Source organism: Python bivittatus, unplaced genomic scaffold, assembly GCF_059951505.1.
Source record: "Python bivittatus isolate LINGU-HERP-01145 unplaced genomic scaffold, Pbiv_v1 ctg000100_np1212, whole genome shotgun sequence".
Taxonomy (NCBI): Eukaryota; Metazoa; Chordata; class Lepidosauria; order Squamata; family Pythonidae; genus Python; species Python bivittatus.
In genome coordinates, this window is record NW_028277038.1 from 4,406,703 (window position 1) to 4,433,579 (window position 26,877).

General features: G+C 46.1%; 1 protein-coding gene across 1 annotated transcript in view; it reads left to right on the top strand.

The window, feature by feature from the left end:
* Positions 1 to 618: 618 nt before the first annotated feature.
* MMP17 (matrix metallopeptidase 17) overlaps positions 619 to 26,877 on the top strand; it is a 60,534-nt gene continuing 34,275 nt past the window's right edge. Inside the window, exon 1 of the mRNA XM_088135303.1 lies at positions 619 to 1,411. Coding sequence (XP_087991429.1) covers positions 1,280 to 1,411 — 132 coding nt within the window. The 5' untranslated portion in view covers positions 619 to 1,279. The remainder of the gene's footprint in view (positions 1,412 to 26,877) is intronic.

Genomic DNA, 26,877 nt, shown 5'->3' on the forward strand with positions numbered 1-26,877 from the left:
CGTCTTTTGCAAGACCCCAGGGAGAATGAGTTGGGTGGTTTTGCGCTGTCTCCGAGTAATAACATCCCCCTGAATGATGATGATGATGATGATGATGTGGGAACCGTGAAGGAAAGAATAGCGCCCCTTCGACCCGCTCCGTTGAAGCGGAGCCTCTTTCAGCGGAAAGGGAGCGCTCTAGCGCGCCAAGTCGGGACAGGACCAGCCGCATCCTCGCCCCATCACCCAAAGCCAGGGACGGGCTGCGCCCTGCGGCTCTTGGGGCGTCTCTTTGGCCCCCTTCCCGACGCAGCCCCGATCTCGCAGGGCTCCCCCCACTCCGGCCTCCTGCCCTCTGCGCCCCAACCCCCACCCCGCAGAGGCGCAACCCGCACCCGGGCGCGCGGAGCCCTCCAGCTCCGCTCGCCGCGGCGCTGCGTCTGGGCGCGCGGGAGGGAGCCCCGTGCCCGAGCCCGGAGCGCGCGTCCTCGCTCGGCAGCGCCCCCTCCGGCCTGCCCGGCCCGCGACGGCGCCGCCTCCGCCCCGCCCGCTCCGCCCTCCTTCGCCTGGCTTCTCCTCCGCGGGCGAAGGACTACCGCGGCCGGAGCTGCGCTGCCTTCAGAGTCCGGCGGCGGCGGCGGCGGCGGCGGCGCCTCGGTGTTTTGCTGGGTGGCGCCGGCGCCCCTTCGGGCAGCTGCTGGAGCGCGACGCCGAGCCGAGCGAGCCCGAGCCCGAGCCGGGGCTGCGGGTCGCCCCCCGCCAGGCGCCCTCCGGAGCGAGGCGGCGAGAGCCGGGATCCGTCTCGTCTGCGGGAATTCTTCGCGGGGACTCTTCGGGGAGCGCCCGAGCGCTTGCGGGGCGCTGCCCGCCCGGCTGCCGGGCGCACCGGTTGCGCGAGAAAAGTTGGAGCCGCAGCCGTCGCCGTCGCCCGCCTTCGGATCTCAGCCGGTCCTTCTTCTGGCAGACTTCCGCCGCCGTCCCCCCCCCCGCCCCCGCCCCGGCCCCGCAGGCCTCCCGGCTCCGGCCCGGAAGCGCCTGCCGCTGCGCCCCCCGAGCCCCTCGGCTTGGCGACGCGGGCTGGAGGGGCGGCTGCTGCTGCTGCCGCTGCGCGGGGAGCGGCTTTCCCCCCGCGACAGTCCCCGCCGCCAGCCCCAGCCCGGCAGCGCTGAAGCGCGGATGTCGCCCTCCGCCTCTTCCCCCTTGCGGATCGCCGGCGGCGCCCGGCGTCCTCAGCAGCCCTGCTCGGCGGCTCCGCGGCTGCAGGCGGCGGCGGCGGCGGCGGCGGCAGAAGACTAAAGGGATGTTGGGCAGCTGTTGGCCCCGGCAGTGTGTGCCCCCCCAGGAGATGTTTCTGATGCTCGCCTTTTGCCTGGCGACGCGGCGGACCCTGGCCGCCCCGACCCCCACCGCCGAGGAGATTGCGCGGGGAGTTGTAAGTGGAGCCCTTCCGATCGTTGGTCTTTCTTTTTCCGGGGGGGGGGGGAGCTCCGGGTGAAGAGATGCGAAGAGGTCTTCGGTGGGAAGGGAACGGCTTGAGAAACCGGGCATCCGATCCGCCGGTCCGCACAGCCGGGCCAGGACGCCGCTGCCGCCGCCATCATCCCCAGCCGGCATGGCAGGGGGTGATGGGCGCCGTGGTCCCGCCAGTGCCGGAGGGGCTCCCTGTGGGGGGGGGGGGGAGGATTCTTGGATGTCCTGGTCTTTTCCCCTTTGAACGTGAACATAAGAAGCCGGTGATTCCATTCCTCCCCTGGCTACCAGCGGTCAGCAGATCAAGGAGAAGTCGCTTTCCTTTCTTCTGGGCTTGAGGGAGGGGGTCATTTCTTTCGGGAGGGGGGAAGGAAGCTGGTTGGCAGAGCCGAGCCGGTGGTAGTCTGGCAGAGCCGGGGGGGGGACATGTTGCCTTGCAGTTGGGCTTGGGGGCATCTTAGCCTGGAGATCAGTGCCTTGATGTCCAAGGCATGGAATTGCCTTCTTGCATTTCTCTCCTCCTATGTTTTGAGACCGGTGGGTGCTCGGGTAAGGAAGTCTCACTAAGTTCAATCCTCAACAGAGGATCCTGATCTCTCTAGGAGTTGAAGGAGCCCTGTTGAACGCGGGGGACTTCTTTCTTCTTCCGGAGAAGCCATCCTCACCTGGTGGAGGCTCTGAGGTTGGAGAAGGGAGCTCCGTAGCTTTTAGCATTGTCCACCCACTTCCCATTCCTTTACTTCAAGGGAAACTCAACTTTTCTTAGCATTCGCATTTCCTCATTGGCGGGGGGGGGGGGGAATCTTAGGTCTTACATTCCTTGTGATTCTTTGAGTTAATAGTAGCAGGTTTTGATAGCTTGTATGTTCTCAAGGGCGCTCCCTTGTGCACATACACACGCTTTCTCTTGTATCGAAGAAAAGGGCTTTTCCTCTGAAAGAATCCAGGTTTTCTCCCTTCTCTGGTAACTAGAGATAGTTCTCACCTTCAGCCGTCTATCTCATCCTACCCATGTTACTAAAACAACTGCAACCTTCTGTAGAGAAGAGGATGCTCTGTGTGAAGGAGAGAGATGGATCTCTCAAACTAACATACAAAATGGCTCAGATGGAAAACAGGACACGGCAGTTCCTGACTCCTGAGCTGTGTGGCTGTGGGATCCTGTTTTTTCCAGCCCAACCGTGTTTGCTTTATAGTTGGAAACCCTTTCTGTAGAGCTGCATGGTGGCTTTTTGGGGGCAACAAAAGCTATTTGAGGGCATTGCTGACACTCGGTTTCCACTGCTGGTTGAAATGGTGGTCAGTATGATATTCTGTCCTCCAGAAAGAGCAAGGTCTGTTCTCTAGCTCAGGAGTGGCCAACTTTGATATTCCTAGGACTGCTGAATTTACCCATGTTTGGATTTCTTTTGCATCTGTTTTTGACCATTTGTCCTTTTCCGTTCATGGATTCTACAGTTCTGGATTGGATTGTTTTTCTAGAGGTGTAGACAGAGGTTGCTGATAGTGAAAACCTGTAAGGGAAGGCTGATCTTTTAGCAGCTCTGAGGAACATGTTTAATGAAGGATTCCTCCATCTTGCCATGTTCCTCAAAATCTGTCAGGCCCCAGATGAGAAGAAAGGAAGCATTTTCCCTGGTTGACCATTTCTGCTCCAATGGTGATGTGTAGGGAACTTCTGTGGCTGGTGCAAATTGAGATACTTTGACTGTGGAACAAGTCACTGTTTCTGATGGGCTTGAGGACATGATAGTTTGAAGCTGTAATGAAGTACTATGGTAAAGGTTGCCCAAATGATCGGATTAATGGAAATGGTCATAATTTTCTCTTATACTGAACATTTCAATTCCCAAACAAAAACATGTTCCAGAGAAAAGGAACCGTCTCAGTGTGGTTGCCTACAGAGTTCCCAACTTCTTGAGCTAGCTAGGTTGAGAATGTCTTCTGCTAGCCAGTTGAATGGAATCCTTAGGGGCATGGAGAATGTGTGGACCTCCAGAGGTTGCTAACTCATTTCCTAGCCTTCTTCAGTGTTGACCATCCTGTGTACTAGAGGTTGTTATTCAGCAACATCTGGAAGACCATGAGTTCTTCAATTTTGGAGTAGATAGCACCAAGCTGAGTGGATTGTTCTATTCTTTTAAAACTTTCAATCCTTCTGAGGAACCCATATTGAATGGGGATTATTCTGCAGTTCCATCTTATTTAATAGATTGGTAGCAGTCATCTCTTGAGCAGTCCCTAAGAGAGGACTGCTCCTTAGCGCTCCCTGGAGGTCTCTACTTCTGCAGCTGGTACTTTTATCTAGAAGGTAATCCACATTGGTATCATTAAGAGATTACCTCTCAATTCAGATGCCAGATTCAGAAAGGAAACTTCTTTTATAGAGCAGAAAACAGAGGGAAACAGGTCAAACTTTCCCTCTCTCCATCTTTGCCTCCTCCTCCTCCTCCTGATGTAGTTGGTTTAAAAAAAAAAACTTCTGGTTAGATGCAAACCCAGATGGTTTCGCTTGTATGTTATTACTCTGTATCACCCTGTTTCTCTCTGCCTCCTCCTTCAGGGCCCGAATTTTATCCATGGTTGCCCGGTGTGTTGGAAATCATTTGGGGTGGGCTGCCCTGCAGGTTGAAAAGGGATAGATGAATGTCATTTCCTTAAGCAATAAAAAATTGAGGCTCACTTATAACTGTTGCTCTTGTCACTGGGGAGGTTCATGGATGGGTTGATAGCAGAGAACTGGTGATGATGTTCAAAAATAAATGGTCATTGGTGCTACTGAAAATGCTGCCTTCATCCATTTGGTGTTGCCTTGATGCCTGCAATATTCTCAAGGGTTTGGGAGGTGAGTTTGCTGATAGGAACGACCCAACTGGTAAGTAGAAGAGTCAGCTTTTTTCCAGAGTCAGTCCTTCCATTATAGTGCTCAGTCCCTTGTAATTGGGTCTGTTGGGGTTGTAGGTTTGCTCCAAGACAATTTAGACTCAACTATTTTATAGGTTCCCAACTCCCACCCCACTCTGCTCCAAATCAGTCTTGATTCATGCAGCTTTCTTGGCAAGATTTTGGGAAGTGGGTTGCCACTGTCATCTTCCTAGAGCTGAGAGAGAGAGAGTGGCCCAAGGTCACCCAACTGGCTTTATGCCTAAGGCAGGATTAGAACTCACGGTCTCCTGGCTTCTAGTCCAGTGCCTTTGATCACTACACCAGTCTGGATCCTTGTTTCGATGCCTTCAAATCAGTTTTGAAGCCTTGTGACTACATGGACAAGTCCACACAGGTTTTTTGGCAACATATTTGGAAGTGGTTTGCCCTGGCCTTCTTCTTCCCAGGGCTCAGAGAGCCCAAGGTCATCCACTTGGCTTTTGTGCTTAAGGTGGGACTAGAATTCACAGTCTCCTACCTTCTAGTCTAGTGCCTTTAACTACTACACCAGACTGACTCTGTTTATAGTCCTTAAGGGTGACTAATTCATTTCCTTTAATATGTAGGAATGTCATCTTTCTGCCTTTGTGCCCCACTCTTGACTGGGCACCTGCCTGAAGATTCTGTTTGATCATCCCTCTGTTGTATAAATGTATTAAGTATGTTTATACGCATATGTGGGTTAAAAAACAGTATAGACGCAGATTTAATCTGATTCAGTCTACTTCTATATAGATGTATTCAGAAATATGTCCAATAATGTTTGGTGAAACTTGGTTCCTTGTAATCCCATGTCTAGGATTGCAGGTCAAACTCAGAGCCTCCAGACGTTGTGGCTTAAAATGGTTTATTGCTTCCCCTACCTGGGCCATCTCGCAATTATGAAGACTTCAATCCCCAGAATTCCTTAGCTGGCTTAACTATTCCTGGGAATTCTGGGAGGGATGAACTCCACACCTCTGGAAGGCATCAAGGTTTGGGAAGACAAGCTTGGCATGATGTGTGAACTCAGCTGCTTGTGAGTCATGTAGCAAACTGAGGTTAAAACAAAAGATGGCTCAGTGCAGTGTTTTATTCCCAGTTAGTGGATGACTTAGGCCATTAATTATTTCTCAGCTATGTGAAATGAGAATCACAGATTCATTAAGTTGGAAGATAGTTCAGAGTTCACCTAGTCCATCCACTACTCAGTGTAGGATCTAACCAGAGAAACCTTCCCCAACCAGATATCTCTACAGATATGGGTGATTACAAACCCCATCATGGTTGGGGAGAATGGGAATTTTAATACCACACTTCTGGAAGGTCTTGAAAACTAGGTCAACTGAGTTCAGAGGACTGACTCTCTCTTTTCCACATATCAGCTGGGTTAAACTATCACACTAATTCTGTCTGTCTTTTATATTTATCTATCTATCTATTGGCTGGATTAACCTGTCCCATCAGCTGACCAGCCATAGTAACTAGGTTCACACCTCCTATTAAGTCAGCACCAAGCAGGCCACATGAATGGTTTAGCCCAGAATATAAACCAGACATGCTGTTTCAGCCAAAGCACAAGCCAGCATGATTGGGTTTGCCCTCGTGTTGACCCCCAGCCCTTAAGAGGTTTAGAAATAACCAAATAAAAAGGAAGAAGGACAATGAATCGCTGTTGGATGAAAAGCTCTTTTAGAAATGCTACCTTCTAATTAGTTCATTTGAAATTGGGATTATCTCGGTTCTTTTGGAGCTGGGAGAAGTAGGCTGAGGAAGCGTTCAGGGGGCTTTTCTGCCATCCTTGTCTGGCTTAAGACGCAGAGCCAGCTTAGTGCTCAGGTATAGTTTGGCTACCCTCTGTTTTATTTTATGAAAATGTAAACCTGGCTTTTGCAGCCCTCTAGGGGCCGTTAAAGTGACTTCTGTTGCATCGTATCAAGGCGCTGTGAATTAAGGTGGGAGCTGAAGAAGAGGAGCTTTAAATAGGTTTTCAACTCTCACTCTTAAGCAGAGTATGATGGAAAGAAAGAAGAAGGAAGGGAGGGGGGAGGAAAGAAGGAAGGAAGAAGAGGGATACAGAGAAAGAAGGAAGGAAGAAGAGAAATACAAAGAAAGGGAGGAAGACAGAAAGAAAGGAAGGAAGAAGAGACAAAGGAAGGAAGAAGAGAAAGAAGGAAAGAAAAAAGGAAAAGGGAGGGAGGGATACAGAGAAGGAAGGAAGGAAGGAAGGAAGGAAGGAAGGAAGGAAGGAAGGAAGGAAGGAAGGAAGGGACTCTCCTACAAATGAAACCAGTGATGGTATAGATTTTACCCTGATTCCCTTAGGATAATATACAGCCAAGTAGAATGATGATTACCATCCTGTGCAGACTTTCTGGCTGAGTTCAGACAACACGCTTATCCGGTTGACAATCTAGTGTATCTGCATTCATCAAACTTCCAATGCTTTTGTAGTTTTAATCTTGGGAGGTGCATCCAGCCAATTTGTTAACTGAATCCCCGAACTAAACCCCTTGTGCGAACACAGCTGGTGATCTCAGCTTCACTAGATACAAGACATTTATTTTCAGAGCAAATACGTGTAATAATGCACTACCAGCTTTGCAAGTGGGTTTGTGTTTGGTTTAGCCCTGGTTTGGAGAAGACCACAGTTAGCTAGGCTCATACAATAATTTAATGGGGGGGGGGGTTGAAAAGCACAATCTGTTCTTCAGAAGTGGCCTCCAGTGAATTTAGTGGGATTATCCTTATACAACACACCATCAGATGTTATCTTTTAGTTACTGTTACAGATCTCAACTGATGGGGAAGTGTCCGCCCTCCCAGGTAAACCAGACAGGAAACATGACCAGATGAACTAATTCTACTTTATTAAAAGGCTATGTTAACAGCATCTTACAAGTCTGAAAGTACAAATCTTCCGCCCTCCCTGCTTACTGCCTGAGTAGTTAGGGTGGATCCTTTCTGATTTTCTTTCTCCACCCATTATGCAGCTGTGGGCTATGCCCTCTCTTATCTGATTGTTCCTAGGCAGCATCTCTTTCCCCCATCTTCCAAGGCCACCCTCACACTCCATCACAGTAAGAGATGCAAGGGGTCCTCTTCCAAATAGGATCCTGTAGGACCTTTGGATTTAAACATGTGTTAAACTCACCTTTCCTTCACAGCCCTTTTGCTAAACTCAGCATAACCCTTTTCTAAGATTTCCAAAGATGCATATCTATGGGTACTTTCCTTCAAACAGCTGTTCATTTCTGCAAGCACTTTTCCCCGAAGCAAAATAGTTTTCGGCATTGGTGGGGGGAAAACAGTGCCTTTTTCAGCCAGGGCCCTTCTCCCTAAAGCATGCATCTTTGCCTGCATGTTTTAAAACTGCGTCACCAAAAGTGGACCAGCACAAATCTGGTATCGGTTTGGGAAATCCGAGCAACTGCGCTCTGCAGAAGCTGGAAAGGTCATAAACAGATAAGGCTCTTGTGGAATGCAGCCATCAACTAAAGCAGAGGCATCTTTGGGGGAAATTGCATTAAAAAACAAACCAGATAAATGTCCTTCTCTGATCACTGCTGTATTAAGTAGCTCTCAGCTGAAGCAATAAACCCTTTTGGATGAATAAAAAAGGCTTTGTTTTGGGGAAGCTAGCAATAATGGATAGGAAGGAGTGGGAAGTCCCAGAGAATTATAACAGCAGCTTTTGCTTTTGGTAGTGCGAAATTACTGCATAGGGACTGTGTTCTTTCTCCCGAAGAGACCCTACTTTGGAATGGAATCTTGTAGGGTAAATCAGCAACCCGAGGCCCTTGAAACATTTCAGTTGTAATATTGGGAGGCTGGGAAGAATGAAGCATGAACTCACTTTGAATTATATTTGGGGATTTCAGTAGGATTCTTCTGAGTTTGGGCTGCAAGAAATTGAATGTCAACCGAAGACAGTTGGGGTACAAGCCACCCCCCTCTCCTCTTGAGCCGAGAAGGAACGTTCTTGACTAACCATTAAGTTGATTTTTATATTTAGGAATTCAGAATGAATTGGGTTAACTAGGGTGAATTGAACTAAAAGCAAAACATGGAAAAAAGAGCAGTAGTTTAACAAGGGGGAAGGCTGAGGCTCTTTTAGTGTTGCAGCACGGTGGACTGGATCCCCCTGCATGGAACACGGGGTTGGATTGGATGACCTCGATGCCCCTTCTAACTCTATCATTCTAGGATTCAATGAAGGGTTAAAGCCCTCTCTTCTCTTTTTCATTTGCTTCTCCCCCTTGCGCCCCACCCCTTCCTCAATTGCTGGAACAACTTCTTAAAAGTGGCCTGAAGCAAAATTCAAACTAATTCCCTGCTCTTTTTTTTTTTCTCAATTATATTTTGCTTTTATAAATTAGGGTTGTTTACAGCCTGGGCGACTTGATGACTGTGCCTCTTTTAGTGCTGAGTAAACAGGCATAGGGTTCCCCTGGAAACTGCATTCTTTTAAATCAGATTGTGTTTTCTCTCCACCTGTAAGCACCCTCTTTCCCCAGCCTTTGCCTGCTCCCACCTGATGGGAGAAAGGCTGAGTAACCTCCTGGTTGGGTTCACGCCTTGCTCAGAGCCATCCTTGGCTCAGCTGCAATTCACTGAAAAAAACCCCACAATTGCTGGGTTCAGACATTAGACTTAGCCATGAATTATGGTTTGCACATTGCAGCGGTGGGATGTCTCAGCACACTGAACTAAACGGAATGAATGATACAATGGCTTGCTTAGTGTAGTACGTTTGCTGCATAAGCCACATTTGGAGAGAAGAAGCTTTCTACGTTTCATCACGGGAGGTGTAGCCACGATGTGACGCTTGAGAAAGGGCATATGTTTTTTTCTCTAGCCTCTACAATAGGTAGCTTGGCTTGTTTGCAATGATTCCTTCAACCTGGCAAGCTTTTTCTGGCTTTCTCTTTCAACTGGTGGCAAATTGTTGCTCAAATTATGGGTTAACCTGAGCTGCTGATGTTAGATTCTGGTCTGGGGTGGTAGCTCTGTTGAGTTGGGTTCATCTGGCTGCTGATCTTGAAAAAGCTAAGCAGGATTGGACCTGGTCAGGACTTGGATGGATCCCAGTCTCGATTGGAAAGATGAGGAAAAATTCTTCCCAGGGGAAGGCTGCACCAAACCAGTTCTGTCCTCTTGCCGAAAAAAATACAGGTGTGACTGTGAAGTCAATAGGATTTAAACTCACCTTGGATGTATCGTTCCTACTTCTCGGGCAACAGGAATGATCCAGCTATTATTTTTACTACTGTACCCTGTAAGCCACCCAGAGTTGCACAGATTATAGCGTGGCCTATAAATTGAATACATAAATGGATGGATGGCAGAACAAGGTGAAACAGAGGCTGAAATCGGGGGGGGGGGAATGGGATGTCCTTAATCCAGTAAATGCCTGATGCTGTACCCATGGCAAAATTCCCACAACACCGCCAGAGAAATCACGTGGACTTAGCAAATCTAGAGTTACTCCTGGACAGGAACCAGTTTTAAAACATAGTTTGTTTCTAGATTGTTTTCTCCAGTTGTAGTTAAGAAGACTTTCGTCTTAGATGGCATGCTAAAGTGGTTAATTTAAAAACAGGGCCAGTGTTTCCAAACAAAAGATGTGGAACTGAGGTTTAGGGTTGTGTTGGAATGCAATCATGAACTAAATAGTGGTGAATTTCAGGATGAGCGACAATCATGTTACCACCATGCTTCAGATTGTATGCTGGAGTTGGGGAAGAGGTAGGAAAGACTTCTGCTCATTTTTGGAAGCATTGAAGCTAATCATGTAAAGCAGAGTTTCTCAAACTTGGCAACGTTAAGATGTGTGGACTTCACCTCTCAGAATTCCCCAGCCAGCTTGCTGGTGAACTTTAAGTTGGATGGACTTCAACTCCCAGCATTCCAGAAGTTAAAATTCTGGGAGTTGAAGTCCACACATCTTAAAGCTGCCAGGTTTGAGAAACACTGGTGTAAAGAAATGGTGGGGTGGCTTTGCATGAGGCATTCACAAGACAGATAGTCCTCAGTTTAAGAACAAGTTCCGTTCCCAAGGTCTGTCCTTAAGTTGAATTTGTACGTAAGCTGGAACAGTATTATTGTATAATGCTGTATGGGTAGTAATGTGTAATGGACTCAAACCATTGTGCATTTAATTCAAATCACTGTATTTAACTCGAATTTTGCTGCAATAGGCTCCATTCTTAACTACGGGTCATCTACAACCTGGGGACTCCCTGGACGTATGAAAAACAACGGGGCCCTTTAATTTGGGAGGGAGGGAGGGAGGGAGGGGTTAGTGAGTGTGTAAAATAGGCACCGCTGTAGCTTTTTTCAGCTGCTAACAGCTGCACAAATCTTGTTGGCAAAAACAAGCAACGATGTCTTTTGCATCTGTGGAAACTTGGAAGAGAATATGGAATGCAACGCTTAATGGCAAACGTGTGTGCTGTGCGCTTCTGTAGGTAGCAAACCCTCGCGGAGACGTATCTGTAAAAAATGCATTCTCTTTATCTGGAACGAGAGTCAACCGGTGGTGTAATAATTAAGTGGGTTGACCTACTAAGAGATTTACGCTTTGTAATACAGTTGTCTTCCCCCACCCGGCTTTCAGATTTCTGGTGTTTATCTCTCTTCTTTCTAAGCGCTCTGTGAAAATTGTGTCTTTTCAAACAGATGAACTTTCCATTGTTCTTTGAACTAGGCTGCCCTCACAGTGCGGCTGTGTCGATGTGTTCCTTAGAGGCACCGAATTCCCACTCCCCCCAAATCATACAGACTTTTGTTTTGGTTAACAACAGAGAGGAGAATCATACCTTGAGTAATATAGCCATTCCCGATCTCCCGTTCTTTGTCCCCTCTCTCTTGCCTTGTGATACCACAGAAACGTCTCCTGTTTCTTCAATGAGTCATGCTGTTTGCTAGCATCAAGGGTTTCTTCCAAATAAGATGACCAAGTCAAGCTTAAACGATAGGCTGCGATTTAAGCCTGAGGTTTGGAGCCAAGGTTTGATGCAAGAGAAGTAAATTGGGCAAAGGGTGGGCTGGGGGGGAGCCCAGAAATCTCATCTGAATGCCTAACCCTACTTCGGGGACACGGGAAGAGCCTTCAGGTGACAAGGCCAACCTGATTTTGAAGCCAACTTCAGAATGCGAGGTGTTTTCTCCGCTGGTCATTTTGCTATTTCAAAGATACCCAATCAGATTCTGACGGGTAGTTAAACTCAATTACTCTCCGTGAGGTTTGCTAGAGGGAGCTTGGAGGCAAGGAACCGGGGATGGAGGTCTGCCAACGTTTCTACTGTAACGCATCCCTCACGAAAGGCCATATTTCACAGGGCAGCCATCCAATCTCAGTTTGGACTGGACTTACTTCCTGCTCGTCCCTGAAACCGCTGCAGTGAGGTGGGATTTGGTGAGTTTCTGCAGATCTCACCAGAGCACGGAGCTGATGTTTGCCATCTGGGAAAACAGCTTGCTGGCTGTTACGTTACTGAATTTTTTTGTCCAGCAACACAACATGGACTCTCAGGTAGCCTGGTGTTTTGGCCCATTGTGTGCAGATTCTGGTGCCAATTAGCCCATAGTTGGCTTGTGGAATTCAAGCAGAAGCATTAGAAGCCGTTAGCCTTCCAATCCTTGTAGCTAAATGGGAGCAGGGGTTTCTGGTTCGTTCAAACATGCAGATGGATAGTTAAGTCACGGTGGGGTGTTAAATCCATTCCTGAATTACTTTTGGCTAACTCCTCTGTTTCAAAGTCGAAGAATAAATGAGTATAGGAAGTGTTTGTATTCCAAGTCACAGACTGTGCTGTGCACACTAGATTAATGCAACATGTGCACCTAGCTATTGTGATTGGCAAACCATGATTGATGGCATAGTGAATTGCATGAACCCAGAGCTGCAAATCCCAAATCCCTAGGGCTAGGGCTAGGGCATGTGTGCAACCTTCAGAAAACTCCAAACCTATTACAGTATGGTAGAAGAATTTACTCAGTGGTTCATCTAACAACCCGGGGCTTAGGGCAAACATGTGAACCCCACCACCCCACTGGTCTATTGCATCTGCTTCCTTCAAGAGCTGTGCCTGGAGGGCAAATGGAGGGGAGATGGGGTGAAGTGGGCATCCATCTGCGTCTTGGTTGATAGTTAAATTTTCTGCAGCAGATCTTCCACAGGCACTTCTAAATCTCTTCTGGCAGAGGGGTTGCTTTTTTCAGCCCAGTTTTGCAACGTGCAACTTCCTTCTCAAGACGTCAGTCTCAGCAATCTGTTCTGCTGACTTCAGTGTCTAGGCTTCAGTGTCTTTGTCTTCAAGAGTTGGCAAGGGCCAGAAGGAATCCAGTCATTCTCTAGAACCATCAGCAGGTTTGCTTTTTTCAATACCACCTCTACAAACACATCTCTGGAGGCTTTGTTACCTGGATTCCTCATGAACAGCTGCCTTTCAAAACAAGTCTTTAAAAGTCTACATCCAGATGGTCCTTGTGTTCTCTGTTTGGGGAAGGGGGGGACAGCAAGAGGATCTCTCATTGGCTGAAAATATTTGGCAATGGAATACATGCAGTTCAACTTCTAGGACAGACCAAATTGTCAATTTGGCATGTTTTTGGACCTTGGGGACATCCAGCAAATAAACACAATGTGAGAAAGAAAATGAACATGGTGTGATCCCTACTCACCTGGAAAAGTCTCTTGGGATGATCTCCAAACAGTTGCTGAGCGTGATTCTCATTGTCGTTCTGAGGATAAAAAGAGAGAAGAGGGGGGGAAAAATCATGGGCTGTCATTCAAAAAAAGAGACTCCAGTTTTGTACTTTTGAAGTATGTAGTTTAATACCCTTGGATTCCTATTGATAAACACACTTCATGCTGGAATCTGCAGGTAGCGGATCCCACCATAAACATAGAAGCGAGCTAGGGGGTGACTCTCGTGGTGAAGGAAAGCTGGATAGCAAAAATACCTTCTGCCTGGAAACACTTGCTCTCTTTAATGAAAATCACATTAAAGAGGTGAATTTAAGAGTCTTTGGGACTTTCCCCCCATGAGAACATGTATGAGTATAAATTAGGGAAAACGGAGATGAATTATTCATTTCCAATGTTTTTAAATGAGGATCATCTCTGGTTTCCAGATCAAAGTATTACGAGATTTGAAGTTTGTATGTAAAAAAAGAGGAAAGAACCAAGTTTCCTTGAAGTTCCTTCCCTGCCCAACAGAAGCAAAAAAAGTTCAGGGTACAAGGTCTGAGAAGGTCCTGTGGCAAAGCAATTGAGATTTGGATGAACGTTCTCATCACTGATTTTTTACTGTAGAAAATGCAAGTTGACAGGAGGAGGAGGAAACACTGTCATTCCCCACAAAACGAAGTCTTGAAGATGCAGAGATATTGATTAGCCCTAATGATTAAGTCAAAGATGGCTGGGTTTAGCTTATCATCCCGATGTAATGAAAAGTGAATGTTTACAAGAAGGGGGAAAGTAAGGCTGTAGATAGCCGGTATGATCAGATCTTGAAACTCAAGGCTGATGGTGACATCTCAACGTGGTTTCTTGGCTGAGCAAAGGAAATGAGGCAAACAACCATTTGAGGTCCCTTCCAGGTCTATGATTCTATGCCAGGTATATGGTATGGTATTGGCTATAAAAAATGGCATAATTAGAATCTCAGCTTTTGCTCAAGAAGGGGAGTGAAGTAAGCAGGATTTGAGCTGTAACAAGGAGAGATTTGAAAGGGTTGCAGCATTTCTGCCTGAACATTCTTGCTGGCAACCACGTGCTGTTTAGTCCATGCAGTGAATCTGTCATTCTTTGGTGATGTTTTATTGCTGTATGAATACGAGTCATGGCTTTTGGGTTTCATTCTCTGCTGCTATTTTGCTTGGATTCATCTGTCATGTTGTGCAGTGATTTAACCATGTTCTGTTGAATAAACCACCTTTGGTGGGAGTCACACACCCTGCTAAGCCATAAGCCAGTGTCTGCAAATCGCAGCAGCTGGGTTTATCATGGCAAAGTACGCTAAAACCAAAGAGATCACTTTCTGGCTTGCTATGATCTGGGCACCATCTCCCTTCAGATCTGCAGCGTATTTCTTTGTCTGAATTCCCATGCCAGGTTGACTCATCAATCTGGACAAGGATAGGAAAGATGCTAGCTTCATTTTGCTGTGGTTTGTTGAACAAGGCTTTCTGCACTTGTGTGTGGTGGGTTGATGTGTGTGTGTGTGTTCGGTGAAGGGATGATCCAAGGTCTCCTTCACCCTGGGATGGTAATCTGTTTTGCCAGAAAATGTAGCTCAAAAGCCCAGGCTCTTTTGGGCTTTGGGGGATGGCTACATCTGGAGCTTGGTTATTTCCACATCTTTGTTCCCTTTTGAGCAGATTATGGAATGATGGTTGCCAAGGCCACTGGAGAAAAATTGTGATTGTTGTGATAGCAACCGGTTGAACAGTCTATCTATGCCACCTGTCCAAGTCTGCTGCACCTCCGTTGTGCCATATCCCTCTAGACTGATGGACCACTGGACCATCCATTTTTGCCACTGATGGCAAAACAAATCTAGAACCATATAAATATATTTTGTTAAGGGAGGAGGAGATCTGAGTGGAGGTTTCTGTGGGGTTTTGTGTGTGTGTGTGTGTGTGTAGTTTGTGTGTGTGTGCGTTTTAAAGAAAGTACCGAAGGCATGTACTCTTGATGGTGGCATTTGTTACAACATCTGCTTCATGGCACTGCCATGAGCTTTCTTGTTTACTGGGACACCTGAAATGTCTCCTCTCCTGAAATGTCACTTGTGAGTCCAAATTGTTGGTGAAGTGAACAGCGTGGTGTAATAGTTTGAGGATGGGATTGAATTGGGATGATCTCACAACAGATGTTGTTTCTCAGCCTAACACACTTCTTCTTGTTCTGTGGATAAAATGGGAGAGGATAGACGAGAGTCCTGGTCTGTTGTTTACGAAAAGAGACAAATGTCCTCAATTTTGCATCTCTGTCCTCCTCCTCTTTTTGTATGGATTCTGTAGGTACCCAATTTAATTTCCTTAGATCTTTGTAGAGGGCCAGTGTGGTGCAGTGGACTGGGAGTGGGGAAACCCAGGTTCTAATCCCCTCAACCACAGAAGCTCACTGGATGACCAGACCAGTCACACTCTCCCAGCCAAGAGCCAATATGGGGTAATAGTGAAGGTTCTGGAAGCTCAGATCAGAAGGAACACTGGTTGCCTGAAAATATGAGCCCTTCTTTCTCCCGACTGTATTCTGAAGGTGAAATTATACAATGGAAACCTGTTCTAGGACAGGTGGCAGCTGATGTTCCAAGAAGGGATGTAATGGTTGAAAAACATTTCAGTTGCTACATGGGAGTCGATTCCAATGTCACTCTTGTGTTGCTCTTTGGCCAAACAGCCCCCTTGAAAGTTCAGCACCTTGCTTGTTGGAGAGCTCCTTGGTCTTATCAAAAAGGTGGAGCATCCACCATAGGAGATATCAGGAAGGTGGCACCAAGAACCTGTAGCACAATGTTTCTCAACCTCAGTGGCTTTAAGAAGTGTGGACATCAATGCCCAGAATTCCCCATGCTGGCTGGGGAATTCTGGGCATTGAAGTCCACACTTCTTAAAGCTACCAAGGTTGAGAAACGCTGCTGTAGCCTAGGTGCATCTTCTAACATGCTTGTTTTCTCCCCTAATCAGTCAGAGAAGACCCTAACTTTTGCTTGCCAGACGAGGAAAAAGTCTGGAGCCATTGTTAGGCTGAAGTGAGGAACTGGCTTTGGTAAAACAGCAATACTCCAAAGGAAGTCTCCTTTAGATCTACTTTCTGAAAGAATCCTTTCCTTAATGAGTAGGAGCACGGATGACGTGTTGATGGGACGGTGCTGATGGGGTATCTCCAGGTCTAACCAGCATGGCTTCCTAGGCATGGAACCCAAGTTGGCAGACAGCCTTTCTGTTTTCCTCTTCTGATTCTCCACTGAAAAGGATAAGATCTGCCAGGAGAAGATTGGGGTGATGATGGCAGTCATAAGATTTCAATGAGTGCCTGAAGGCCCTACAGCAATTGCCTGCAATGACCCCTGGATAACACAGTGGTGCTCTAGAGCATTTTACTGTTAACATCATTGATCATTCAGCATTCATTGAAATGCCAATAAGGGAATCCCAAGGCAATAGTATCAGCTTTAGAGGAGTCCTGGCAGAGTCCCAAAGATGCAGCTCAGTCTGGTGTGATGCAGAAGTACAATTCATAAGGAGTCCTTGGTGAAGATACTGTAGAGAGTAAGAGAGATGATTTTGACAGAAATATGCAAGAACTGTTGCCAAGGCAAAGAGGGCTGAAGCAGTCCTTAAGTCCTAGGCAGCAAAATAATATTCAGAAGCAGCTGAGGCAAATGCCCGTCGGATTCATAGGGATAAAGATTGCGCATTCAGACTTGAAAGATTCTGTGTAATGGGAAGAAGGAATAACCTTGAGGAACAGGAGGAAGAGCCGCAATCAAGACAACAGTCAGATAAAAGAAATCTGAGTCCGGGGCAGAACTGTAACCCGAGTAAGTGTCACAGACAAGACCCTCCCTAAAATAGCTGGCCACTATTTTAGTCCCCTGCAGCAATTCTGCCTGCCTGGAGGAGTCACAGCTAAGCCAGGTTTCTCCTTACAGTTTTGTGAAGCCCATAAGATATTCTGCAGAGAGCCGCGAACTTGCTACCTTAGCGACATGGCAAGTTTACTCATCCTGCCCACCTATTAAAGATTCAGCAGCGTATCAATTGATGCTCATTGGGGTCACCCTCAGCTGCCCTTTCTGTCATGCTCCCACTTTGTTCACTCTTGCGCTGGGGCGCTGCATGCGTCATGAACTGTGATGAGCAGAGAAGGATTGTCATAATAAACTTTCCCCTGGCAAGGGCATTTTCTGATTCTGCTGCAGTTCCATTCCTGGGCGTGATTGTCTGCAATGCCTTAAAGCAGAAGGCAACAGATGTTGTATCTCCTTTCTCTTTCCCTAGAACTCCTAAACGCTGCAACCAGATTAAGATTTTTTAAAAAAAAGTTTCCTATCATGTTCACGTATAGTGCTAAGTCATGGTTAGCGTGGCAATATGGCTGATGCTTTTCATAAAGGAAAAAAGAGACAACTGACTGACCAACTCCTGGGCACTTAAAGAGAATCGTTATCCTATTTTGCTATTCAGTGTCCTCTAGAAATCACAGATTCCCCACTCTTACAGAAAACATCCTGCAGAAACCTTCCAAATATGGGTTCACCCAACACTTTTATTTTTTATTTCATTGGCCAAATTTGTCACCACCCATCTCGTTGAAATGACTTTTGATCCAATCCGATCCAAACCCATTTGCGTGATGGCTCCAAGGGCTTTGTTTGAGGATCCAACCTGTAGGAAGGGAAAAGAAAAGAAGAAAAACTGTAGGCAGAAGTTCTTAAAATTGTCATTTCCGTCTTGATCGGGAGAGATGGAAGAATGTGTCCCCCAGCTGTTGGCTGGGGGACAAATTAAGAAGGTCTCGTGGGCTGCTGCTTGATTTGGTGGCATGTCAAGACAGGTATTCGATTGAACACATTTTCATAGGATTTGTTTTCTCACTCTCTTTTTTCCCCTCTCCAAAAAAGAGGTGTGAATATCTCTCACCCTGTGCCTGCTGAGGCTGAGGGTCTGAAAAGCAATGCTGTTTGGAATTGCAGATGTTGGTGGCAGGTTGGAAGATCTTAAAGTTTCTGCAGAGGTGATCTGAAGGGGTGCTGGGCCTTCTGGCTGAGAAGGACTGGGAAAGCATCTTTGCAAAGAGGAAGAGGCCAATTCATCATCGTTGGGTGACATTTGGACTTCTGCATTTCGCATCAACCAGTACGCCAGGGCAGGTGGTAATGAGAAAGCTGTTTTCAAGGCAGGAGACAAGAAATCTGCTAATATGTTGGGGGAAAATGGATAGGACACATCTATAATTAAGAGGACTGACCATCTGTAGAGCAAGTATATGGCTTTCAGAAGCAGGAGTTCACGCTAGAAGAATAATGGGGGGGAAAAAACACTTTGGGCACCATTTTTGTGGCAGATGGTGGCATTTCCAGGCACATGAATTCCACGGGGTGCTCTGTGCTAGCTTGAAGATGTTACACATTTTGCGGGTGTTGCCTTTCATAGGTAACAAAACAATTCATCACATACGGCAGAAAGTAAAGAAGATGACCTTGATTAAATATGCAGGAATTGTCCCCTAGCCAAAAGGGTCTGAAGCATTTTGAAGTCCAGAAAAATCAGATAACATTCGGAAGTGACCGAGACAGACACCTCCCTCATTCACATGGGGATAGGAAGGGGAGGAGGTACAACACAATCAGGCTTGCAAGATGCTGCTGTTATAGCCAATTTCAATCAAAATAGTTCTAGCCTTCCAGTGCAGTGGATTTTCTGGTCTGGTCTACCTAGCGGGGCTGACAAATATTGCCAGTGACGGTTGAATGGGAAACACAATGGGATGTTCTTCTTCTACAACCTTTGATGGGTGATGAACAAATTGATTTGGCTGCCTGGCTCAGGCAGATCATTCAAATCCCCTTCTGAATGGATCTCCAGATTGAATATTCACCCAGCCCTGTTAGTTTCGCCACAGCTAGACTACTGCAACGCAGTCTGCCTGGGGCTGCCTTATCCTGCCCCAAATCCTTCCTACTTCCCTTCCTGCTTCTCCCTTCCCCTCAAAACTATGGGGAAAGTCCTCCTTGAGTTTAAATAAGTGGGGTTTCGGCATCAGGAGACAACCCCACTAGATCATAAAGAGCAATTATGTGTGTCTTTTGGGGATTCGGGAAAAGGCTGGCCGTGTAGGCAATGGAGGCGCCCAAGTTGTTGCCTTCTTGATCCAGGGGCTAATTCCGATTTTATGTTTTTCTGTTATCCTTGGCAGATCACTGCTGCTATTTCCAAATGCTTTTAGACATCTATTTAACCAGCAGCGCTGGCAATAATGGCTGAGAAATCAGCTAATTAGATGGGATAAGTGCCATTGTCTGGAGGGCATTTGGGCTGAATTTCCAACTTCTGGCATATACCAGGGGTGTGTGTGTGTGGGTTTTACACATCTTGTTCCCATTTTTTTCAAGACTGGCAAGCTGCTGACTGCTTTGGGAAGGGCGCGGTGGGATGTCCTGCTAGGAGTTGGGCTCCAAAGGCCATGTTGGCTGTGAATTCTTGGAGATGTAGTCCATCTACTGGAGGGACATACAGGAGAAGAGCGTGATAGAGAATGAAAAAAAAGCAGAATTGACTGGGGAACAACCAGGTTTGTAAGCCCAACTGTAACTTTGCAGTTTGTCCCAGTTGCTCACTGAGAAGTTGTCCAGATGAGTATTATAGACCATAAGTCTGGCTTATTGATTGTCTTATATTACCCCCCTTTTTTTTCCCTTTCCCATAATGAATCTCAAAGATGGTTCTCTGTGGATTTCTAAATGGTCTCCCATCCAAGTAATTGTCTCCCTGGAAAGGACCTTACATAACATACTGTTGGTTCCATAACTTCCAAGCACGAAACAAATAATTTTTATAATCTCTGAGTGCTGTGACTGTAAACTCAGGCCTTTCCTGTTTGTTTTGCTTTATTGTAAAAACGGGAAAAAAAATCTACTCCACCACCTGTTCTTCTCTAGACTTTGGAAAGTTCATAGCATTGGGGTGGATGAGTAGAAAATCATAGGACTGGGAAGATGCCTTTCGTCCACCAAATCCAACTTCTTGCTCAGCGCCGTACTCGGATGGGAGACCACCAGGAAACCCCCGGATTGAGAAAATTGAAAATTGGGAGAATGCAGTGGCAAATCATTTTCGCCACACTGTCCAGAAACCGCTGGGTTGGTTTTCAGGTGGTCTCCAGGCATTGTGTTTGACTTGAGGGGGTCTTTACCTTTCCCTAAACCATCAGTGCTAGTCCCCATCTCCTGAAAACCCAGGAATTTGGAAGTGGAAATGTGTAGATCAGTGTTGTCCAAACTTGGCCACTTTAAGCTGGCTGGGGAATTCTGGGAGTTGAAGTCCACTCATCTTAAAGTGGCCAAGTTTGCACAACACTGGTGTAGATCAATGTGCATTGTGAATACAGTACAGAATTCTAACTCTTGGTCGTCTGTCTTGGCAACCTTGTTCAATGTTTGACTGGGGAATAGAAGCTTCATGCTATGCCACAATGCTTCCAAAGCGAAGAAAGGTGCTTTTGATGAAATTCCCACGTCGGAGCAGCTCTGAAAGGCTGAGCCTCCGTGGGCATCCATGCACAGAAGCTCAGGAATGACCAGGTTGTTAATGCCAAGACTCTTAATGCAACAGGGTGGGTGGACAGACCTATGGCTTGTGGGGTATATCTGCCAGGGGTGCCCTTCCAAAAACAGCTGCCAAATGATACATTTTAAGACTTCATTTTTAATGGGGAAATGAATTACCCAGAGAGCACTCACGGTAATGCATTTAAACTTAATAAATACAGTCCTTCTCCCGGCATTGCTCGGTTTGGGCCAACTGCTTGCTCCTTGAATTTACATGCTGCTATTCGAGCCTCTGCTGGACTACAAGCCCCATCAGCCCTTTGCCATGATGGCGCTAAAGGGCAAGAGCCTGAAAAGGGGGCTGGCATTTCTGCTCAGATGGTCATAAAAGTCATAGAAGCGGTACTCTTCCTGCCACGCCTTTCCTCCCCAGAAAAACGGTTTTCAGTCTCTCGAAATCATTCTTCGCACATTTTCTTTACGCTAACTTTTCTTCATCTGGTGTGGTCCATGAGACACCGAGGCCAGAAGACTGTGAAAAAGGCCTGGCATATAAATGGTGATGGGGAAGGAGCACACAAGCGATGGAATATGGAGTTCATATTCCGTCTCCGCACAAAAGTAACACAATCTTTCTCCCCCTTGAAAATGGCAGTTGAGGCTTCTGCTGGAGGCATTTTTAGAAAAACCCAGCGACAGCTGCTAAGAGTGATGTGGCTCTGTGGACTGACAGAGCTGCAAACACGCCGCGTCTCTCCTTTAGCTGCTTCTTGGAAACGCTCCCTCCCTTAAAGCAGGACCTGATTTCCTCTTCAAAGAGAGATTTTCCCAAGAAGGGAACCTGGCAGAGTGAAAATTAAATGTATGAAATGGCAAGGTCCTAGCAGAGCTCAGCAGGCTGCAAAGAACCCTGAGAGTCAAGGAGACGTGTTGTGGAAATTGCACTCCCCTTGCCACATGGCCCGTGTTGCCTTCACCACCGGCTCTCAGCACTCTTCCTGCAGAATCTGTTTTTGGAGGGGGTCAGCTACCAGTTTCGGGTGGGGGGAAATCCCAGCCTTTTACGCTCAAGTATCCTCTGGGTTTTGGGTTGTACAGAGTGAAGAGAGCCAGTTGGGCATCGTGGTTTAAGGCACTGGGCTAGAAACTGGAAGGCTGTGAGTATCTAGTCCTGCCTTGGGCAACAAAAGGCAGTTGGGGGACTTTAGGCCAGGTCCTCTCTCTCAGCCCCAGGAAGAAGAAGGCATGGGCAAACCACTTCCAAAAATATATCAAGAAAACTAAAGGAACTCCATGTGGTCCATATTCATGTAGTCACGAGGAGTCAAAATGGACTTGAAGGCACCAAGAAAGGAGATAGTTTGGTGAAGTGGTTTAAGGCACCAGACTAGAAACTGGGAGACTCCAAGTTCTTAGGCATGAAGTTGGGGGACTTTAGCCCAGTTCCTCCCTTTCAGCCCTTGGAAGAAAAAGGCAAGGGCAAACCACTTCCAAAAATCTTGTCCAGAAAACTACAATACAGGAACTTGTCTTAGCAGTTGTCAGGAGTCAAGAATGACCTGAAGGCTACAGAGGATCTTGGGTCAGGCAGTTGTCCCTCCCTCCCTCCCTCCCTCTTCAAGACTTAAGTCGTGTAGAGATGTGTTCTCCTCTGCAAGAAGCAGTTCATTTGTACCTGGAGGATTCTTTAAATTGTCCCTTCCCCCTCCCCCATAGACATAGATTGATTTCTTATCTGCCATTTACATTCTTCTCTGGTTAGATGCAGAATATGTAAATAGATTAATTCCTAACCATTCTTTCCATCCGTTCTACTACTGTAATGGTGAAGGTATGGCCTTGCTTAGACCTCTTCCAGCAACTTGTCAAAGCTGTCTCTTCTGATTCCGCTTTTCTCCTTCCTTTCTCAGACAGCTGTCATGGCTGTTTACTAGCATTTGGGTTCTGTGACTTCCAACTTTTCACCATTGCATTGTTCGATTTTGGTATCTAGATCTGTTTAGGACCAAGACTTTTTTTGGACCCTGCTTGGAAACGGAGATGAACAACAATCAGCTGTTGATTTGTTTGGTTCTCGAACCTTTGTCCTCTACCCTTTCTTCACAACTTTTTAGTTTTTCCATTCAAAATAGTTACTCGGTCTATAAGCCAATGAGCAAGGCAAGCCTTTTTTCCCCTTCTTGATTTTAATTTCATGATGGGGGAATGACAATAATCATAGAATCTAGAATAATAGAATCATAGGGTTGGAAGGGACCTTGGAGATCTTCTAGTCCCTGCCCAAGACAGAAGTCCTCATACCATCTCGGACAGGTAGTGGTCCAATCTAATGTAACTCATTATCAGAGCAAACAATTTGCAAACCGAAATTCCAGCAACTTTGTGTTCTAGATTAAGCAGTCTGAGAGCAGCTCCTAATCAAAGCTGACCAGAACTGGAGATGCTGAAGCCCAAGGTTGCAGGAGAGCCCTCAGACACTTAGGTGCCTTTCAAAACGTTGCTATCAAAATACATACCGTGATGCAGAGAGTTTTGAAGGTTAATATTGTGAAGAAACCAGAATTCTTTTTATCGGGACTTATGGACAATGAACTAGAAAAGACTCATGGGAAATTGATTTTGTAGATGGTGACTGCAGTAAGAGTATTGTGTGCATGGCGGTGGAAGAACACTGACATTCCTACAATGGAGGAATGGATGGTGAAATTGTCAGAATTCGCAGAAATGGTAAAACTGACCTCTTTGGTCTGAGAAAAAACAGCAAGTACTTTTTTGAAAGACTGGAAACCTTAGATGGACTTTTGGCTGAAGGAAGAAACAAATGAAATGATGATTTATGGATTTGAGGACTGAGCTGCAGATTAAATAAAGGGGTTGAAAGGATTTATGTATTATCCCAGAGGGAGGAAGGATAATAAGTTGTAAATATCTTTTGAAAAGAAAGTCAGAAGTCATTTCTTTTTTTCTCTTTTTTCTTTTGTTTCTTGCACTCTCTTTTCCTTTTCTTTTTTCTTTCTTTTCCTTTTCTTTCTTTTTCTTTGGAGTCACCTTTTACTTTATGGACAACTCTTAATAAAAACGATAAAAACAAAACGCTGCTATCGAACTGTATCACTGCAGTGCAAATAAAGGAGAAGACCTAGTTAACCTTGAAGGAGGGAAAAGGTTTTGCCTTGGAAAGAGAAACTGCAAGAAAGAGCAAAGAAATCTTCAAATATCTGAAAAAAGTCAACCCCGAAGAAGGCTCAGAAGGGCCAGGTTGTGGTGAAGGCTAGGGTAGATTGGTGGGATTCAGGACCCATTTAATTTGGCCCTGCATTTTGCCTTCTTTTGCCACCTTTCAAGGTTGCTTTGGACATTGGTCCTACCAAAAGTCGTCTTTTCAAGCTTTTTGGTACGGTGCACTGTTACAGAATCTGCCACCTAAAATGGCAAGATTGGAGGCTTCTTATTGTACAGTTCCTGTACTTAGGCACAACTACATCATCAACAGGCCTTAATCCAGTAGAATTGTTCAGGCTAATTGATGTTTGCTTGGTTTGCTGGTTGCAAGTTAGTTGTTGAGTTTGATGGGGCTTATTTACAAGCCAGCTGTAAGTTCAGTTGTTGAGTACAATGGGTCTTACTTATAAACTGGTTGCAAGTTCAGTTGTTGAGTTTGATGGGGTTTATTTACAAGACAGTTCCAAGTTCAGTTGAGTTCAATGGGGCTTACTTATAAACTGGTTGCAAGTTTAGCTGTTGAGTTTGATGGGGTTTATTTACAAGCCAGTTGCAAGTTCAGTTGTTCAGTTCAGTGGGGCTTATTTACAAACTGGTTGCAAGTTCAGTTGTTGAGTTCAATGGAGCTTACAAACCAGTTGCAAGTTCACTTACTGAGTTTCATGGGGCTTACTTACAAGCCGGTTGCAAGTTCAGTTGTTGAGTTCAATGGGCTGACTTACAAATGGGTTCTAAGTTCAGCTGTGGCGTTCAAGGGGGTTGACTTACAAATACATGTGTCCAAGAGTGCAACATGCATTTAGGATCTGGGCCTACATTAGTGGACGCTCTCTGTAACATTTGGCTGCATTTCTAACCCTTGGACTGCACGGACTTTCACAGAACTGCCAAGTGCTGTCATTGCCAGAACAGACATTAACGTATTTCACGAACACTTAAGAATGGAAACTTTGAAAATAACTCTTCTAAAACGGCTGGGTTGCATTAATTTTCCCTTCCTAAGTAGCCCACTCAGCGGCTAATTCTGAGCCAGAGTGAATTCGATCAAGCTGTCTCACACTTCTGTCATGTTTTAATTCGTGGGGCATCTTCGCTGCCAGGTATGAAGGGATAAGGGAAGAATAATGCATTCCCCCCTCTTTTCATTTCTATAATGATGGCGCTCTGAACTCGGTAGAAACCGAGTGGCTTTGCCAGACGACACACTGATTTTCGTCCCCGCAGGATCTGATAGCATTGTTAATGCAGCTTCGCTACATAAAAGATGAAAAAGGCAAATTTGAATGGGATTATCTCACGCCTCCCCAGCACATTTCATTACCATAAATGCCTGTCTTGCAGAAGAGAAAGGGGACCCCAAATGTGAACTTTGGGGCCTGCAAACCTTGATTTATCCAGACATGCAGGTTCCTCTTCAAGAAAGCGTCCATGTTCTTCAGCTGTCACCTTCAATCAGATTCAGTCTGTTGGCAAATACGTCACGGCAGGTGATTTATTTTCTGAAGGAGGGCTTGGAAAGTTAAATTTCTCTTTAAATGCTGTTTTATAACAGAGGTAAAGTTTACGGATTGAGGGTTTGCCTGGCCTGGCCCTTGTAAAAGGGGCAGCCAGTTGCCGACCTGGCACGCTGCTCTTGGACTCAGCTGCACTGGTGGGTTATGCCTTTCTCTGTGTGTTCACTATGGCAGCACTGAGCACCAGCGGGGTTCCAAAAAGAACATTTTTGAACACTTTTTGAACACTTTGACCCAGTTTCGTTTATGGCCCGAAACTGTGGTTTGCTCATATACCACCATCAATTAGAGTCACACACATTACAAAGCCAGAGACAAGCAATACAGGGAGGGGGAATGATGATTTATGTATCAGGATGCAGACCCCCATGATTTAAGAACCTACGTCCGACATTGTCCAATGTTAGGATGTAAATACAGAAGATCAGGGTTTGCGTTGTGAGGTCACAACGCCGTTTCATCATTTTCACTCATTGGGGCTTGTACAGATGTCTAGGACAAGCAAGCCCATTTTTACTTGGGATGGGAGAACACCAGAGCACGAATCCCGGTTTGTATGTCAGATGCAATGCTGAATAAGGATGTTCTTTAGGCTACTTGATCTAAAACAGGGTTCCTCAAAGTGGCCAATATTGACCCTTAAAGGGTCGATGGGACTATCCAAGGAGTTGTTCATGATGACGACGATGATTCATAGTACTGTTACTTAAAGTAGTATTTATTAAATTATTTTCATAGAATAAATGTTTGGGGCTCGCTGAACAATCTGAAACCTCGATGGGTTGAAGAGTTTGGGGACTCCTGACCTAAAATGTGGTACCCATAGCATGCGCTTACGTTACACCAAATGTGGATTGTCCAGCTCTAAAAAGAATAAAAGACTTAACTTCTTGCCGTTCTGGCGCTAGATGCCAGGTGAAGACTGTATTTCCCGTTTTTGCAAATGCATCACAGTGCAGAGTAAAAATGGAAGAAGGGTACTTTCAGACTTGCAAGATTGATGTCAGCCCAGACCAGAAGCTCCAACCATGAGTACTATCACTACCTTTATTGTAAGGTTACAGTAACAGAATTTTGCAAGTCTGAAAGTCCCCCTTCTGTCTCTTACTTTTACTCTCCTGAAAACTAGAGGGGGTCTCTTTTGAGACCCTTTCGCCACTCCTTCGGACTCGAATTTCGTTTATCAGACCATTGTCTAGGTTGTGGCTCCTCCTTCTGTCTCCCAAGATCATTCCCACAGACCATTACACTTTGCCTCTTAGTAGGGCCGGCTCTGCTATAGAATCCTCATCTGGTAATAGTCCTCCAGAGTTGAGGAATGTCAGGATCATGCAAAGTCTGCTATTTTGTTTTTCGCAGTGGCTAACCAGATGTTTCTGGGGTGCTCACAAGCAGGAGATGGAGACCCACTCTTCTCGGCTCTGGGTCCCCTGCAAAGGTATTTGGAGGCATGCTGCCCCCCAACCCAGAGGTAGTGTAGAGTCTTCAAGGCCATTTGG